The 19,893-nt window shown below is 39.5% G+C and overlaps 1 protein-coding gene across 1 annotated transcript in view; it reads left to right on the forward strand.

Annotated features, from left to right (window-relative positions):
* The window catches only part of LOC126251384 (protein RER1), an 83,128-nt gene that overhangs the window by 39,183 nt on the left and 24,052 nt on the right, over nt 1-19,893 (forward strand). Inside the window, exon 4 of the mRNA XM_049951773.1 lies at nt 14,849-14,945. Coding sequence (XP_049807730.1) covers nt 14,849-14,945 — 97 coding nt within the window. The remainder of the gene's footprint in view (nt 1-14,848; nt 14,946-19,893) is intronic.

A 19,893-nucleotide genomic window follows, 5' to 3' on the forward strand; every position in this document is an offset into this window, starting at 1 on the left:
GAAATATTGAATTTTATTGATGAAAGGAGAAAATATAAAAATGCAGTAAATGATGCAGGCAAAAAGGAATACAAACGTCTCAAAAATGATATCGACAGGAAGTGCAAAATGGCTAAGCAGGGATGGCTAGAGGACAAATGTAAGGATGTAGAGGCTTATCTCACGAGGGGTAAGATAGATACTGCGTACAGGAAAATTAAAGAGAGCCACTTCTTGAATATCAAGAGCTTAGATGGAAACCCAGTTCTAAGCAAAGAAGGGAAAGCAGAAAGGTGGAGGAGTATATAGAGGGTCTATACAAGGGTGATGTACTTGAGGACAATATTATGGAAATGGAAGAGAATGTAGATGATGAAATGGGAGATACGATACTGCGTGAAGAGTTTGACAGAGCACTGAAAGACCCAAGGCGAAACAAGGCCCTGGGAGTAGACAACATTCCATTAGAACTACTGACGGCCTTGGGAGAGCCATTCCTGATAAAACTCTACCATCTGGTGAGCAAGATGTATGAGACAGGTGAAATACCCTCAGACTTCAAGAGGATTATAATAATTCCAATCCCAAAGAAGGCAGGTGTTGACAGATGTGAAAATTACCTAACTATCAGTTTAATAAGTCACAGCTGCAAAATACTAACACGAATTCTTTACAGACGAATGGAAAAACTGGTAGAAGCCGGCCTTGGGGAAGATCAGTTTGGATTCCAGAGAAATTTTGGAACACGTGAGGCGATACTGACCTTACGCCTTATCTTAGAAGAAAGGTTAAGGAAAGGCAAACCTATGTCGTTTCTAGAATTTGTAGACTTAGAGAAAGCTTTTGACAATATTGACTGGAATACTCTTTCAAATTCTAAAGGTGGTAGGGGTAAAATACAGGGAGCGAAAGGCTATTTACAATTTGTACAGAAACCAGATGGCAGTTATAAGAGTCGAGGGGCATGAAAGGGAAGCAGTGGTTGGGAAGGGAGTGAGACAGGGTTGTAGCCTCTCCCTGATGTTATTCAATCTGTATATTGAGCAAACAGTAAAGGAAACAAAAGAAAAATTTGGAGTAGGTATTAAAATCCATGGAGAAGGAATGAAAAATTTGAGGTTCACCGATGACATTGTAATTCTGTCAGAGACAGCAAAGGACCTGGAAGAGCATCTGAACGGAATGGACAGTGTCTTGAAACATCAACAAAAGCATAACGATGATAATGGAATGTAGTCGAATTAAGTCGGGTGATGCTGAGAGAATTAGATTAGGAAATGAGACACTTAAAATAGATGAGTTTTTCTATCTGGGAAGCAAAATAACTGATGATGGTCGAAGTAGAGAGGATATAAAATGTAGACTGGCAATGGCAAGGAAAGCCTTTACGAAGAAGAGAAATTTGTTAACATCGAGTATAGATTGAAGTGTCAGGAAGTCGTTTCTGAAAGTATTTGTATGGAGTGTAGCCATGTATGGAAGTGAAACATGGATGATAAATAGTTTGGACAAGAAGAGAATAGAAGCTTTCAAAATGTGGTGCTACAGAAGAATGCTGAAGATCAGATGGGTAGGTCACGTAACTAATTGAGGAGGTATTGAATAGAATTGGGGAGAAGAGGAGTTTGTAGCACAACTTGACAAGAAGAAGGGACCAGTTGGTAGGACATGTTCTGAGGCATCAAGGGATCACAAACTTAGCATTGGAGGAGAGCGTGGAGGATAAAAATCGTAGAGGGAGACCAAGAGGTGAATACACTAAGCAGATTCAGAAGGATGTAGGTTGCAGTAAGTACTGGGAGATGAAGAAGCTTGCACAGGATAGAGCAGCATGAAGAGCTGCTGCATCAAACCAGTCTCAGGACTAAGACGACGACGATGACAGCTGTCCATTCACAGTGATGCACGTTTCCTGGCACCACTTTCTGGCAACTGTTCAAATGAACCTATTTCTAACAGGTCGCGGGAAAATATTGCTAATTGTGAATTGAAAAGTGTTACTATGGAAGTAAATTACCTTTTACGCAAGATGAATTATGTTATATGTGTGAGGATTTGCAATGAATTTCTTAAATCGCAGAGCTTTTGACTCTCATTCAAAACTTAACACTTCGAAGACTAGCCCCTTAGAAAAAATTCAGGCCCAGAAGACCAGCCATTTTTTTCATTAGGTAAAATTTTAGTGAAAGCTTAGCTTAGCTTGTAGCTATATTATATGTATATTAATTTAGACCAATAACTTTCTTTTTTTGTGTTTGTGACAATTACGTGATATTGTTATTGGCTGACTACATCGTGTGTCCTACGTTCTGAATAACTGCTGTCATTGGCTGGTGAGATCACGTGACATGAACTATGATTGGCTGACAAAAGTGCATCACAGTCACGATTTCAGTACTTCAGAAAGTAATGTACTGCATTTGGTGGAATTCATATTTATACTTTCATAATAAGAAAATACAGTGTGTACAAGTTGCAGTGCATCATAGATTTTTTCTAAAACTTTTTTCCCTTATGTTTCACTTCTTAAAGTGCCCGGATGTTCTGTGTCGGTGTTTAAAACCTTTACCATTCAAAGAATTAAGTTTTACACCTTGAGGTGAAAATATACGTCATTTAACATGGAAGAAGTGTATTTTTAACCAGGAAAATCCGGGAATTTTTTTCTTGTCTGAAAATTCACTTTGTACGCAGATTAGAACTGTTGCCAGACTGGGATTTGAACCTAGGAAGCTGGTCTGGCGCACAGTTTTAATCTAGCAGGAAATTTCATGCAAGAAACTGCTACCACTAACTTGTGAAGACCACCTTTTGAAGTTGATGAAACTAGCGGACGTAGACTTAGAGGAGGGAGGGCTGTTGCTTACTGCTGTGTGGTGTGTTGCTGTTGTGTTCATGCATCTTTACATTATAAAATGAGTCAAGAGGCTGTCCCTAGACCATCAAAGGTTTCTTCTTCTGGTTCACCATTGACTCTTAAGAGAAAAAGGAAACCAGTAATTTCCAGCAGTGAACAAAAAAGATGGAGACTATATTACAGAACTGAGAGGCAGAACAAGAGGGGAAAGGCCTTGCCCAGTTTACTTATGGTCTCAGTTAAGGGTTGCTACACACACAGGAAAGTGTGTCGTAGTTTTACACTGCTTATGATATTTTCCAAATCTCATGCAGGCAAATATTTAGTACCCCTGAAAAGGAAAAGTAATGTCTCGTTATGTTGTTACAGTTACAAATCTCTAATATTTTCCTTTATTCATCACTGATTCATAATGAATGGTCATTAGATAGTTATTCCTTAGAGTTACTTAGAAACATGTATTCCATTTTTCAATAATACGTACTACATTGTTCCTAAACATAACTAAATTGCTTATGTAGAGGATACTTTAGACTTTTTAGTTTATTTACCTTTGCCATAGTTTGTATAGCTTTTGCCATACCTTCAGTGCGGCCCAACTGCGTGACAAATATAATTTCTTTCACTTAGGCTGAAATGTGGCAGGTCATGCACAAAACAGTCCCAATGCGCAGGTTATTCAAAGTGCACCGGAGGTATTCTAGAATGTCAAACAGATTGTACCAAGCTTGCAGTAGCTTGTACCAGTTTTGCAAGAGAAGATTGGATGGAGATGAGGATGCACTCACCTCACAAAAATATTGAAATTAATGAATCTTGTTTGGTGTTGAGTGCATAATAATTGAATTGTGTTGCTGTGGTGGGCTGACATTGTTTTTGCATTCCAGTTTCATGGCACAGATTGAAAACATCAGGCAAGGCACCAGTGAGGTGTTGTACAAGTTGTGGATGGATAATGTGACATTTGGCAAATGCTGGCAAGCAGAATGTTACAGGTGTTATTGCATGGGATAGCACTTCAGACTGACTGTTGCTAGCATAGTATCCAAGAACAAATTTGTCAAGAAAGCACATCTCCAGTTCTGGGCAAAGTTGACTATGGGTGCTTACCATGGACAAATGAAGTCCACTAATTTTGAAAAATAGTCTGCAAATATGCTGGTTCCTAATATTGCACCCAGTTCTGTGAGTGTGATGGATAATGCTGCCATACCACAGCAGGCAGTTTGACAGAATGTTTAATAAATATTAATTAATGATTGCAGAATTATGATGTAGAGTAGCTGCAAGACAGAAAAATAGACTGCACTGACACAATGAGGAAGGCTGGCCTGCTATCAACAATAAAGAAAAACAAACCATACAAAAACGTGTCCATCTTTGTTAAAATCATTTAGAGCGGAGGCCACAGAGTAGTCTGTTTGCCACCTTACAACTGCAATCTGTAAGAGATAGAACTGGTATGGGCCAAAATAAAACACAATTACAGGGAGAACAATGTCACTGCTATATGTTGAAGGAAAGATTGTAGAATCTTGTAAATTCTGCTTTCCTCTCTGTCACTGCAAAGAACTGCCAAGGCTACTGCAGGAAAACGCAGCAGCTGGAGCAAGAGTATTGGAGACAAGATGGAATAATGGAAATGGCCATGATGAAGTTGTGATAAATACCACACAGTGGTGGTGGTGGTGGTGGTGGTGGTGGTAATCATAATCATCATCTTAAACCAAACACATATGACAGTCATCTTTAGTGGATATCATTTTGATAAGTCTCACATATAACTAATTATATTTTGTAAATGTTACTGTTGCATAGAGCTGAATAAATGCAATGTGTAAACATTCAAAACATTCAATTTTTAACTTTTGATTCATAGTATTGTAAGTTTCACATTCATTTACTTTCATTTTTCATTATTTTTGATAAATAATTTATATATAAGTTGTAGGAAAAACTCTTGCACATGAATGTCAACAAATTAGGTAATTTCCGAACCAATGCAAGTAAACCGCTCTGTGTCGAACTCGTGGTTCTTTTGTGAGTTTGTGTGTGGCGCCCACAGGACCACGAGCTACTGCAACCCATTCTTGCTTCCCAACCTGCATTTCCTTCTCCATGCCCCTCCCTCCCCATCCTCACTACCCCATCCTTCCCCTCCCTCGGTGTGTTTACTTCCTTCGACCTGGCTATCCATCTGTCTTCCATGTGGTTTTGTTCTCCTTTCCTTTTCTCTTTCCATTTTTGCCATTTTTGGTTCCTGTATGGGGTTTGACCTCCACTTCCATATTTTTTGCCTGTAGTATGAGCCATTTTGGGAAGAACTCTCTCCCCAGCTTCCACGGTGTGAATTCCTCTCACTTTATCCTTCCCCACCATAGCCCCCGTCCGCCTCACTAGGTCAGCAGGGCTTGTAGCCAGTTAGCATGGTGAGGCTGTTATTTACCCACGTGGCTGAGCCCCCTGACAACACTGGGATCACACTTCTGACACCCGAACTGTTGCATCCACATGTTTGCATAGGAGTGATTGCTTATCATTTTGGAGCATGTAGAGCCCAGCAATGGCCGCTGTGCCAGGTTGTCCTTGCTGTGACTGGTTGGCACACATGGGGAGAGATCCTGGTCGCAGTGGGTGGTGTATGGGCGAATGCTTTGTATGTGAAATGTATCAAGATCCAGTAATCTGGCTGTTCTTCTACAGTCATCTCAATTGGCAATGGATCATTGAATGCCACTGCTTATGACCCTGTAGCTTCCCTTCCCTGCTACATCCTTGGAGGAGGAAACACTTTCCCCACTACCTGGTCTGTACTAGGAAGCACGGGGCACATTCACTGCCACAATGCAGGTACTTTAGGTGGAAAATATGTAAAAAAAGTTTGGCAAGCAGTTGGGTTCCCTGTTGATCAAAACTATTACTGCTACCCAATCTGTAGCTCTTCATGCTTATGTTCATCTTGGCGACATACTGGTGTCCATTACAACTCACCTGTCTCCTAGTAAAGTCAAGGGAGTAATTTTCCAGAGGGATCTCATCCTTGAAACTGATGAACTCCTGGCCAATCTGGAATGAAGGGATGTTCATTTTGTTTAGCATGTGCAGGAAGTTCGGAAGGACAACCACACCGATACTAGCACCTTTTGGCATTTGAGGGAGATACCCTTCCAGAGAAGGTCAAGGTTATGTGTCAAACGGCACGATGGGAAGTCATATGTTCCACCACCTGTGGTGTGCTCTTTGTGCTTCTGTTTCTGGCACTTCTCCCAAATGTTCAGTGGGCCCTCTGGGTGCTGACTGTGGACACCTACTCCACAAGGGAACCCCCTATTTCCCATCACCTATGTGCCTTAATTGCCACAGCCGTCATTCTCCACGTTTACCATATTGCCTGGCTTGTAAGAAAGAAAAGAAGATAAAAGAGTATAAATCCCTGTCATTTATCTCATCAGAAACTTTATCCTGTGTCAATGACTTATACTTTTGGCTCTGTTAGGTCCTTTCTGGCTACTCCCTCTTCCTTACCCCAGTCCCATTCTCCTCTCCCCCCCCCCCCCTTGCTCCCTTGCTGTTCCCATGCCATCATCTCCTCCTCTCCAGCTGAAGAACTGCCCCCCTCCCCCACCTCCCTTTTTTCTGATAGTGAAAGGGCTCCCTCCCCATTCTCGGCCTGGCTCTTCCAGGAGGCTTTTGTACCAGTCCATCAGTTCTCGTGCAACACCTCACAACACATTTTGTGATGGTACTAGAGTTAGCCTCCTATCCAGCTGCCTTCCTCGTCTGGAAACAGCGGGCTGAAGCTTCCTGCTTATATTTTACCCCTTGTCAGGCGGAATCCTACGATGAACCTTTTACTGAAGGAAGCTTCTTCTGGCCCTTTCTTCTCCACAATTCAGCTCTTGTGCCAGATTCCATCCATAACCAATTGCTTCAACACCTCAATCCTCCTCCACAATGACAATATCTCCTCCAGGTGTTTAATTGTATTTGGCTCCAAGGCATTTTCCCCCCTCAATGGAGACACAGTATAGTAGTTCCCGTCCTTTAGCCTGCAAGTATCTGTCATTCCTTGATAGTTACCAACCAGTCAGCGTACCCAATGTCCCCTGCAAGTTACTAGAATGGATGGTGGCTTGTCGGCTCAGTTGGATCCTTGACTCTCGGGACCTTTTATCTCTCCAATCAGTCATCTGCTTCAGTTGGAAGCCTCAGTTTGGCAAGCCACTTCATTAAGCTTATTCTTGAGTCTCTGTCCCATTGGTCGTTCAGATTTTGGGTTGGCACTATTCTCAGCTCTCCACGGACCCAGGAGAATGGCGTTCCCTTTGCTCATAGCTATTAATGGACTTGTGGCATCTGCCAGATCATTGATCACCCTTGCTCCATATGTGGACAATTCTGTATTTGTACTAGCTCCCCCTAGGTGGCTTCTGTGGAATGATATCTCCAGGGTGCCATCCGGTATGCGTCAAAGTGGACACTCTCACACTGTTTTCAATTCTCCCCTTATGTCGAGGGTGGTGCATTTCTGCCACCGTACTGTGGTCCATCATGATACGGAGCTCCACCCCAACGCTTGACTGTGGTCTCCCAAATTCCATGTCTTGGGTCTTCTTTTTGACACCACCTTACTCGGCTGCCCCATGTATGTCATCTGAAGGTTCGCTGTTTTTGTAAAATCAGTGTTCTTTGCTTCCTTGCCTATACCTCTTGGGACGTTGCTCATTCAGCCCTTCTCCATCTTTGCCATGCATTAGTTCTGTCTCGCCTGGACAATGGTTGACAAATTTATGGATCAGCTGCCCCTTCCACAATGCTTCTCTTGGTCCCAGTTCACCATTGTAGCCACTGGTGCCTTTAGCACACAGCTTTGTCGATAGTCTTCTGCTGGATGCTGGGATCCCTCCTGTTTCAATTCAGTGGTCACAGCTCCTGGTTTCTTATGCCATTACTATCACTCTTCCCTCCTGCTCACCCCTCCTTATTCTATCCTTTTCGCATCTTCGGTCTGTCACCCGCACGCTGCTCACCCTTGGATGGTTGTACTGGTTGGGCTCTGCTTTGCTTCTCTCTGCTGTGACTTCCATCTCCTCTCCTTGTCCTCTTTCATGTGTTGTCTCCTGACAACACCCCCTTGGTCAGTTTCTTGACCATGGATTTGGATGGATCTCTTCCATGGTCCAAAGCTCCCATCACTCCAGTGGTGTTCCATTGTTTGTTCCGAACACTCTTAGGGGAATGTTAGGATGCCATTGTTTCTAACATCAATGGCTCTAAATCCACCGAACATGGGGAATATGCCTTAAAGTCTTCTGTTGGCATGGAACACCATCTCTTGCTTGCCGAATGTGGGGGTGTTTACTGTGCCATTGATGGCCATGTATCAGGCCCTCCGCTTCATTAAATAGTCCTCACTCACCCGAGTTTTGTTATGTACGGATTCAATGAGCTGCCTTCAAGGTATTGCTCAGAGCTTTTTTCCACCACCCCTTGGTCTCTGCCACCCATGACCTTCTTGCTGATCTTGGTGGTGATGTTGCTGCTTGTTCAGTTGATATCCTTCGGGTTTTTGGCCATGTAGGTATCTTGGGTAATGAACCTGCTGATTGTCTGGCTGCCCCCCACCCCGCCCCCATTCCTTATTTTCCCACCAGGGGAGGATTTGTGGCTTCACATCAAATCCCTTTTTGCTCAATCGTGGCTTGACTCTTGGGAGGCTACCTTCCTCTCTAATAAACTCCGTGTAATCAAGGAGACTTCCACCACATGGTGTTCTTCCGTCTGCCTCTCCCAGGGAATCAACCAGCCTCTACCATATTTGTATTGCCAATACTAGGTTGACCCATGGTTTTTACTCTGGTATAAGCTGCTGCGTCCTCCCCCCCCTCCCCCTTTCCCTTTTCTTTTGAAAGTTTTGGGCCCCCCTCACTGTGATCCAAATTTTTTGGACTGCCCTAGTCTTTTGGATCTTATCACTAAATAGTTTCTTCCTTGTCTCAGGATGTTAGCAGACGACCCTCACATGGTTGCTTCTGTCCACAGTTTTCTTCATGAAAGTATTTCTCCTTTCAGGTATTGGTCCTTGAATTTTTATCTGAAATCTAAGTTCCTCAGTTAGCGCGGGCTTTTGTTATGGAGGCATTGACATTGCCTCCACACCACCCTGCCTTTTCTTTGTATTTTGTGTGGTCTGTTTTGCTGTTTTGTTTCTTTTGTATCCCACCTGGAATGCGGCGCGTGGGTCTGCTCCTGTAAACTGAACGGTAGGCCTAATGTAGGAAGTGAGTAGGAGCAGGAAAAGGTGAAATGCTTCGGTACTGCGTTTAACTTTACAGAACATTTAATAGAGAATAGTAGTCAATGACATACGTAACTTTGCACTGAAGAGCACATAGGTTGCGAAGCTGAATAGGCATCTACACTAATAGCCACTAGTCGTAGGACAAACTGTTATTGAAGTAACTGAAGTAACAGTCAGTAGTGGCTAGCCCCCTATGAAGTAGAAGCCAAGTTGCTTGTTCGTCAGCTCGGAATCAAATGGGCTGAATCCGGAGCGGCACTCGTAGAGCTGCACAGCACCGGCTAGAGGGCGCTGTCGTCGGTGCGAATAGTGCCAACCTAAGAACTTGCATCAATGCCGTGGCATCGTAGCTATCGATACCACCGATGTTGACATTAGGTCAGTCTTTGGTTGGAGTAGTTCATAGTACATTTCAACAATTACAAGGCAGTGTTTCTGATTCCATTACAGAAGTTTTGACTTCCATATTTATGTTTTGCTGATTTGCAGTTAGATTTTGTTGAAGCATGCGGTGCGCGAATGTCACTGCAGTGGATAGCTTTCAATGGTCACTTCTCTGGAATTTTCAATCAGTCATGAGGTTGCAAATGCAGGTAGGGCACAACCCCAGAAGGGACCACCCATTGTGGTGGACTTAGTGCATTTGCAGTCTCACGACTATCATTAACAGCTGTTCACTATAGTGGTTGCTATTTGCCACAGTGTTAACACAAATATCAAGCAATTGCAAATTGTCCAGTCTGGTAAATGAGAAGGCCATTGATATGTTACTGCTTCTTACAGTGATTCAATGTCTAAAAAGTTGGTGTCCATCTCACAGTGAAATTATGGCTAATTTGATGTAGATTTCTTCAAAAGTAGTTGTGTAGTTTGAGTTAAATGTATGTATTACGAAACTATTGAAAGGCTACTGTGGTTGCACATCCTGTCATTATTGAAAATACTGTGAACTTCTGTGTAGCAGACATTATCTTAAGCCAGATTTTTAATTTTCTGTGTACAGAAAACCTGTTACCTCTGAGTTAAATCATTTGTGTGGGAATCTAGGCCAAACTGTTAGTTTTGTTGTGTCTTCCATCCTGGAGGCATGATGAGAGAGTATTGTCTTTCACCACATTGAACTTCTATTATTATTATTTCTTTCTTTTCTCAGACGTTATGTCTGGTCAAAAATGGAAAGTGACGCGGACCTTAATCAAGCGTGACTTCCTTTTAACTGTACGGTATATGTTATATTGCATTTAGGAACTTTCGGGTAATTGAACATGTATCAATAATTACATATTTCTGTAGTTGTATATATAAGTTTGGATGTAGCTGTATGGCATTGATGTACTGATGGATATTGTGTGGTATGACTCCTGTAGTTGATAGTATAATTGGTATAATGTCAACTTTATCCTGATGCCACATGTCCTTGACTTCCTCAGCCAGTTGGATGTATTTTTCAATTTTTTCTCCTGTTTTCTTTTGTATATTCGTTGTATTGGATATGGATATTTCGATTAGTTGCGTTAATTTCTTCTTTTTTATTGGTGAGTATGATGTCAGGTTTATGTGGTGGTGTTTTATCTGTTATAATGGTTCTGTTCCAGTATAATTTGTATTCATCATTCTCCAGTACATTTTGTGGTGCATACTTGTATGTGGGAACGTGTTGTTTTATAAGTTTATGTTGTAAGGCAAGCTGTTGATGTATTATTTTTGCTAAATTGTCATGTCTTCTGGGGTATTCTGTATTTGCTAGTATTGTACATCCGCTTGTGATGTGATCTACTGTTTCTATTTGTTGTTTGCAAAGTCTGCATTTATCTGTTGTGGTATTGGGATCTTTAATATGCTTGCTGTAATATCTGGTGTTTATTGTTTGATCCTGTATTGCAATCATGAATCCTTCAGCCTCACTGTATATATTGCCTTTTCTTAGCCATGTTTTGGATGCGTCTTGATCGATGTGTGGCTGTGTTAGATGATACGGGTGCTTCCCATGTAGTGTTTTCTTTTTCCAATTTACTTTCTTCGTATCTGTTGATGTTATGTGATCTAAAGGGTTGTAGAAGTGGTTATGAAATTGCAGTGGTGTAGCCGATGTATTTATATGAGTGATTGCTTTGTGTATTTTGCTAGTTTCTGCTCGTTCTATAAAGAATTTTCTTAAATTGTCTACCTGTCCATAATGTAGGTTTTTTATATCGATAAATCCCCTTCCTCCTTCCTTTCTGCTTAATGTGAATCTTTCTGTTGCTGAATGTATGTGATGTATTCTATATTTGTGGCATTGTGATCTTGTAAGTGTATTGAGTGCTTCTAGGTCTGTGTTACTCCATTTCACTACTCCAAATGAGTAGGTCAGTATTGGTATAGCGTAAGTATTTATAGCTTTTGTCTTGTTTCTTACTGTCAATTCTGTTTTCAGTATTTTTGTTAGTCTTTGTCTATATTTTTCTTTTAGTTCTTCTTTAATATTTGTATTATCTATTCCTATTTTTTGTCTGTATCCTAGATATTTATAGGCATCTGTTTTTTCCATCGCTTCTATGCAGTCGCTGTGGTTATCCAATATGTAATCTTCCTGTTTAGTGTATTTTCCCTTGACTATGCTATTTTTCTTACATTTGTCTGTTCCAAAAGCCATATTTATATCATTGCTGAATACTTCTGTTATCTTTAGTAATTGGTTGAGTTGTTGTTTTATTGCTGCCAGTAGTTTGTCATCCATGTATAGCAAATGTGTGATTTTGTGTGGGTATGTTCCAGTAATATTGTATCCATAATTTGTATTATTTAGCATGTTGGATAGTGGGTTCAGAGCAAGGCAGAACCAGAAAGGACTTAATGAGTCTCCTTGGTATATTCCACACTTGATCTGTATTGGCTGTGATGTGATATTATTTGAATTTGTTTGGATATTAAGTGTGGTTTTCCAGTTTTTCATTACTATGTTTAGGTACTGTATCAATTTAGGATCTACTTTATATATTTCCAATGTTTGTAGTAACCATGAGTGGGGTACACTATCAAAAGCTTTTTGGTAATCAATGTATGCGTAGTGTAGCGACCTTTGTTTAGTTTTAGCTTGATATGTCACCTCTGCATCTATTATCAGTTGCTCTTTACATCCTCGTGCTCCTTTGCAACAGGCTTTTTGTTCTTCATTTATAATTTTGTTCTGTGTTGTATGTGTCATTAATTTCTGTGTTATGACTGAAGTTAATATTTTGTATATTGTTGGTAGGCATGTTATGGGGCGATATTCAGCTGGGTTTGCTGTGCCTGCTTGATCTTTAGGTTTCAGATAAGTTATTCCGTGTGTAAGGGTATCAGGGAATGTGTATGGATCTGCAATGTAACTGTTAAATAATTTAGTTAGATGTGAATGTGTTGAGGTGAACTTCTTTAGCCAGAAATTTGCTATTTTATCTTTTCCCCAGGGGCTTTGCAATTGTGAGTAGAATTAATTGCTTGGGTGACTTCATGTTGCAAAATTATCACTTCAGGCATTTGTGGTATCATCTAGTATGTGTCTGTTTCTGCTTGTGTCCACCGTGCATGCCTGTTATGTTGTACCGGGTTTGACCATATGTTGCTCCAGAAGTGTTCCATGTCTGTTATGTTTGGTGGATTGTCTATTTTAATGTGTGTTATCTATTGTCTGGTAAAATTTCTTTTGGTTTGTGTTGAATGTTTGGTTTTGTTTCCTTCTATTTTCACTTTTTTTGTATCTTCTAAGTCGTTTGGCCAATGCTTGTAATTTCTGCTTCTTTTCATCGAATTGCTCTATCGCTTCTTGTTGTGAGATTTTACCTAACCTTTTTCGTTTTTTTTTCTGACAATTCATTTCTTATTTCTTATAAATTGGAGGGCAGCGTGGAGGGTAAAAATCGTAGGGGGTGACCAAGAGATGAATACACTAAGCAGATTCAGAAGGATGTAGGTTGCAGTAGGTACTGGGAGATGAAGAGGCTTGCACAGGATAGAGTAGCATGGAGAGCTGCATCAAACCAGTCTCAGGACTGAAGACCACAACAACAACAACAACAACAACAACAACAACAACAAATTGTGTTAGCTGTCCGATGTCTTTTCTCAGTTTTTCTATTCTGATCTGTAGCCTGTGTTGCCATGCTGGTTTTGTGGGTTTCTTCTGTGTGTTGGTTGGTTCTGATCTCTGCCTAGTGTGTATATTTAGTGTAGTGAGTGCTCCTATATAAACCAGTAGTTGTAACTCTTCCATAGTTTTCATTTATTTTGTTGTGTATGATTGTGTTGATAGTTTTTATTGTTGTTTCGACTTGTGGGTTATTTGGCGATCTATGCAAGAATGGTCTAATGTCTGTATTTGTGTCTTTGTATTCTATATATGTCAGCTGAAATTTTTCTTCTATATCTAACATGTGTCACTTCGTGTTCTATTTGTGCTTGTTCTGGTGGCTGTCTTAAGATTTCGTTTTCCTCTGATTGTTTAATTGATGTGTGGTGTTCTTTGTTTGTTTGCTCTGGGATGTTTGAGTCCATTACCGTATTTTCTTCTTCTGATTGCACATTATTTTGTTCCAGTATTTGTTGTACTTGTTGTTTGATGTTTTCTAATTCTGACTGGGGTATCCTGTTATTTTTGATTATTACACGGATCTGATCAGCTAGTCGTTGTTCTGTTAAAAATTTTAATTCTGGGTATCTGGTAATAAATGTTGTGTATACTTCTGATCTGTATCCAGTTGTTGGTTCCTAGGTTTGTTGCTTGGTAATAACAGAACATGAGGTGTCGATTAACTTCATCTGACCATCTCATCCTCTGTCTTTGTTTTCCTTCTAGGGTGGTTGCAGGAAGCATATCCTGCAAAACACCTCTATTTGGATTTAAATCATTTTCCAGTTAACTAGCAGTGTCGTTACCATTGTGGGCGGGTGTAGGGTTAAAGCGTCGTCCCCGACCATGACGGTGCTTGTCCGAGGCTTCTTTAGTTCTGTCCTAAACCAACTAATCACACTAAAAGGGGGGTTAGCCCTATTAGTGATTTGTTCTTTTCGTCGCCTTTTATGACTGGCAGAACATACCGGAGGCCTGTTCTTTTCCCGGGCCTCCACGGGGTTATTATTATTATTATTATTATTATTATTACACTAACAGCTGCAGCACTGTGAGCTACTTTACTTTTTCATTTGAAAATGAAAATAATTTTATTGCCACCTCAGTGTTAACAACGTAACATGTTCTTTTAGCATTTGTCATTAGTCATATTAAGTTTCCTTGCTATTTTATACAATACTTATTTACAATAGTTGAGAATATGACAGATACCACTTATGAAACTGCACTTTTTTGTTACTCAGACTTTTTAATTTTTGAGCCTATCTGTGTTACCCGCAGCAATGTATTAAGAAGTAATATTATAAAACCTGATGTTTCGAGTGCCTGAAACACATAGATTTATTTATTTATTTACAGAAAAAATATAGATTAGTCTGTCACGATGTGCTCATCGGGTACATTGACTTACCTTGTTTAACAGGTACCATTCAGTGATTTCTAATAATTTGCATAGCACTTTTGTTTTCTTTGCAGTTTAAGAATGTGTGTTTACTGCTTTGAAAAGTTCATAAATGTTCCATTTACTGGCACTCCTGTTGAGGAAACCATTTTCCTTTGTTTCAAAGTCCACAATTTTTACTTCAGAACATTATTAATATTAATTATTCTTATTTTTCAGGGTTGGTACATAATTACATATGCACTGGGAATCTACCACTTAAATCTTTTTATAGCATTCCTTTCACCTAAGATAGATCCTGCTTTAGACTTTGAGGGTAAGTAACTTTTTAAGTTCAGTTACCCACATTATGCTGTACATTTCCCCTTTTGTGTCAGATGAGATAGCTGATTCATTGTGAAAATGTGGTGAGATTGTCCTATGTTGTATATATTCTACTGGCATTTGTGTTCATGTATGCTGTCTGTTGAGTAACATTTTGTAGTTTTCAGAAACGTGGTCATCATTCACTGTATGTCATGTGCTGACTTTCACCTCATTCATGTTCAAACAAGAGCCATTCTGGTACAAACTGAACTTATTTCTTTTTTTTTTTAATTTGTCACAGATAAAATTACAGAAATCTGTAGATCTTTTTTAGACTGATTCCTTTGTAAATGAGACAATATATTGACAACTTCCTCAGAAAAACATATTGTTGCTCCCAACAACTGATTGTACATTAACTCCTCAACTGCTCCACCATTATTGAATTTTTGCTTCCCAGTGCCTTCCTCAAAGAACATGGAAAATGGCACTTAGGGGGGCGGGGGGTGTATTAAGAGGAAAATGAATTAGTGACACCATTTCAGTTCCAAAACACAGTGAGTGGGAGAATGTCTGCTGAGACTTCAGTTTTGCTTAACTTCCTCCCTCCCTTTCCTTTTTCTCATACATGTCATATGCTGTCTTGCTCTCTCATCTCCAATGTATGACAGTGCACCTGTATCTCATCATTGTAAAAATCCTCCTCCTTCCTTAGTGTTTCATAAGCTGCTGGTAGGTGACTTCCTGAGCATTTCATACAGCTAAAATGTTAATAGCTTCATTAACTGTACTCATAGTTGTAAGTATAATCTGTTTGTAAAGCTGGATTCTTGCAAGGTTTTGATGCTTGGTATGAAGGAGGATGAGGGAACAGTCGCTTCTTATATTCAGACTGTCATGAGTGCCCTCCAACACCAGTAGATCTTCCCATGTGTACAACAATTGAATTTAGTTTAAATTTAAATGACATTTCAGGATGTTACATGGATGTTGCCAATGCTCATCTTGCTTTCAATAGAAAACCATTTCATAGAAAAACTGACTAGAAGGGAAGGTTTGCTATAAATTCATAGTTACGAAAGAAGGTGTGAACCAGTTGTTGCAGGAAGAACTAGGTTAACAAATACCAGGCCACGAACTTACTAGAGCAAAGTACATGCTTCGGGCAAGTGATAGTCCTCTGTATTTTTGTAGAATAGGATCATTTTATGATGATGTGTGGACCAAGAAAGTGTGTTGGCATGGATCAGAACAATAATGTGGAGAGCAGCCTACTAAAGATAAATTGGACAACAAACTGTAGAAATGATTGATACCAATTGAAGAGGTGTGTGTCATGTCAACGCAACAGACTGTCTGTTATGGGATTGAATATGGGTTTGGTTCAGATTGATGCTGTTGGTGTATTGAACTCAACATTCATAAAACTGGTATCAATGGAAGTGTCATAGAAATTTTGGGCTTGAAAAGCATGAAGATAAACAGTAAATTTACTACACCTAATTATTAGAGAAAAATGAAGTCAGGCTACAAACTATGTAGGTTATTATAACTTGTATTTTTGAAATTGTTTTACCAATGAAATGGGAATGTTGAATATGAATGGACATAGCTTAACATCCAGTTATTGTGAAATGAGTAGTTACCACTTAATTGAGGAAATGAAATTTAGGAAATGATAAAAATACAAAAACATTTCTGTTCTTAGTTTTTGCAGTGTTTGGCATGTTAAATCCTCTACGTGAGTAGAACATTTTGGAAAGGTGATAGTAATAGTCACTATATACGTGGCTTGAGCCAGTGATTTGGAGTTATTTGTGAGGTAACATTCTGAATTGTTGACCTTTCTAACTTCTAAACAGTATGAGGTAATCCTAAGGGAAGATGTAAATTTCAAAAATTCTGGAGTACATCTGTTTTAGAGCTGTAGTTTGTCTGATGTGATTTCGCATCATCTAACTCCTCTCGTACAATTTGAGAATTTCGTCACTGTATAGAACAACTGATTAAGGACTTTGGTTGCAACTGCCATTGGGAAATCAAGAGATCGGTACAGTATTGGAAATTGAGGCGGGGTCTATCAAACTATTTAGAAGACTAGTGGCAAAAAAAAAATATCTACTTAGAGAAATTTTGTCCTAAGGAACAATTATACGTAAAGCCCTAGGTGAGAAATGAAATCAGAATATTGTGGAAAACTAATAGAAGGCATAGTTTAGCATCTAGAGGCACTGGTAACAGGACTAAGCTATGTTTCAAATTATGTTGCAAGATTCTAATGTCAAAATGTATGTTATTTGGAAGAAAAACTCGGCTTCTCCAGCTACAAGATAAGACCTATTGGAACACACTGAAAAATAATCCTGGGTCTCTTGCCCCCCCCCCTCCCTCTGAGAACAGTGTTAAAACAAGGTTGGTAATATTCAATAGATCCTACATGTCCTAAATACTATTGCTTGTTATTAATTCTATTAAAGTAAATGTTCTCAGCTGGGCTTTGCAGTATATTGAATTACCTGTGTACTGGATCATTTCATAGTAGTATTTTCCCAGCAAACTGAAATATTCTGTTATGAAAACGTGCTACAAAAAGGACATGAACAGTTGGCAATATGGAGTGAATCACAACCTTAATTGTAAAGCCCACATCCTAGAATTAATGAAGTACCTTAGTTCAGCTACAGCACTGCCCTCCAGACAGTTATAGAGCATTTAAAAATGAGGAAATGAGTTATTTTGCATATTTCCATTCCTCATTTGATTAGGGGCGGGGAGGAAAGAGACCAAACTTACAAGTAAAACACTTATTGTATACAGAAGCATGTTGCTTGTGTTAGTTCTAGACCAGGGTTGAGCAAAAGAACTGTCCATTTGGCAGGTCACAAACAGACAAGTCACTTTAAGAATGTGATATGCATGTAGTTCCTTTATTGGAAAAGGGACTGCAGTGACTGCTGTGGTTTTGTTCATTGCAGCTAAAAAAAAGTACATATTTTGCCTCTTAGTTTTAGTCCACTCATTTTGAAATGTTGCACACATTTTTAATTTAGTAGAAGGTTATAAGCAAGAACACAAGCTATTTATTATACATCTACAACTTGTTTCAATTATTTAATCTTGCACAGAAGTGTCAATTTAGGAACAATCCTACTATTGTGAAAAAGAAAGTTTTTACGTCAATCAACATTTTTTTAATGCAATTTAGTTAACATCTCAGTGTTTGGAGTGAAGCCATAGGTCATCAAATGGATTGCATCAGTCAGATGAACAGTATTAAAACTGTTTCTAAGCTCTGATTTCATTAACTGCAATACTGAATATATTTCCACTTCCACTTTAGTATGTAATTCTGAACATAGTGCAGACTTGGACAGTTATTTTTGTTTTATGGGCATTAGGTTATGGTCCACAGCATACAGGATGTACATAAAGTCTGGGAACACTTGCAATTATTTATTGCACAAGAACTAAACATTGTACAGATGTCATACATATTGCATTTTGAAGAGAAACTCTGAAAGTACTTTTTACAAACATTAGATATGCTAACCATGACTGTCCTGGCAGGTGTTCATACGGTAATCGAATTCTTGTCTTATCCATCCCAGAATGGCATCGTCGACTGTGGCAGTCGCTTCCTGTATTCTCTCCCGGAGCTCTTCCACATCACGTGGTAAAGGCAGCACATACACCAGATCTTTAATGTGTCCTCACAGAAAAAAGTCACACGGAGTGAGATCTGGTGATCAGGGACACCATTTCATGAATCAGCTGTCCTCTTCTGTAGCACAGTAGATCTGTCAGCCCCGTGTTCAGGTACCCACGAACTTCACGATGAAAATGGGGTGAAAGATGAAAGGAGAGACCGATTGCATTGAGAGTTCACGGGATGCACGATGCACCAATTTTTTTGGACTCCTAATGAATGAATGTCTCTTGTACATGCTCTTCAGTCACACTGGGACGTCCGCTTCTCTTTGCCGGGCATAAGCAACCCGTCATAATGAATTTGTTGTGCCACTGGTAAATGGCCTTCCTTGTTGGTGGCTTGTTACCATACTTGGTTCTAAACATCTGTTGAGCAGCTGTAGCACACTTCTTTTTGCCAAACTCCAACACACAGGAAGCTCACTCAGCACCTGAACTCACTATATTTGCAACTAGCACTGACTATCAGCAAATTACCAAACTACGCTGTGGTAGTATACATGGAAAAAAAAACTTTCAGGATTTCTCTTCAAAATGACATATGTATGATATCTGTACAATGTTTGGTTCTTGACAATAAATAATTGAAAGTGTTCCCGGACTTTATGTCCACCCTGTATTACTTTGCCTAATGTTTTTCTCGTAATGCTGGAGACATCATCATAGACGGTAAAAACTTGGATATCATTTCCAAACATATTCAAGCTTAGCAAGCTGAACTTGTTTAAGTCTGAAACTTCTTTGCAAATCTCTAGCCTGTGAAGGCATCTTCAGCATTATGAGACAAACATTAGGCACAGAAATATGCTGTAGACCACGACCTAATGCCCATGAAACAAAAATTACCAATGTGCCCGTGGAAGTTGTGAAGGCATTGCTAATTACGCATATAAATTTTTTTTTTCGTGATTTTCTTTAGATTTCTATTCTTTTTCTTTTGTTCATAAGGGCATTTCTAATTGTGATTATGTAACATTCTACTGTGGTTCTTAAATGTAAAGATGTAATTGTGATTATTTCGTTTGCCAATTGATAAATATGTTTCTTGCTTTGTACCTGTGGTAAAGTTTGTAAAGTTCTTTTCGAATATTATTAATTGTGATAAATGCAGTCAATAACATCTATAAAGATTTAGGTAATTTACGATAACGATATAACATCTATAGGCAGGGGACAGCGATAGTGATACCTAGAGTCGAAAGGTTGTTGTGTAGTAGAGGGGGTGGTGAATCGTGTGTGTGTGTGTGTGT

Source organism: Schistocerca nitens, chromosome 4 (assembly GCF_023898315.1).
Source record: "Schistocerca nitens isolate TAMUIC-IGC-003100 chromosome 4, iqSchNite1.1, whole genome shotgun sequence".
Taxonomy (NCBI): domain Eukaryota; kingdom Metazoa; phylum Arthropoda; class Insecta; order Orthoptera; family Acrididae; genus Schistocerca; species Schistocerca nitens.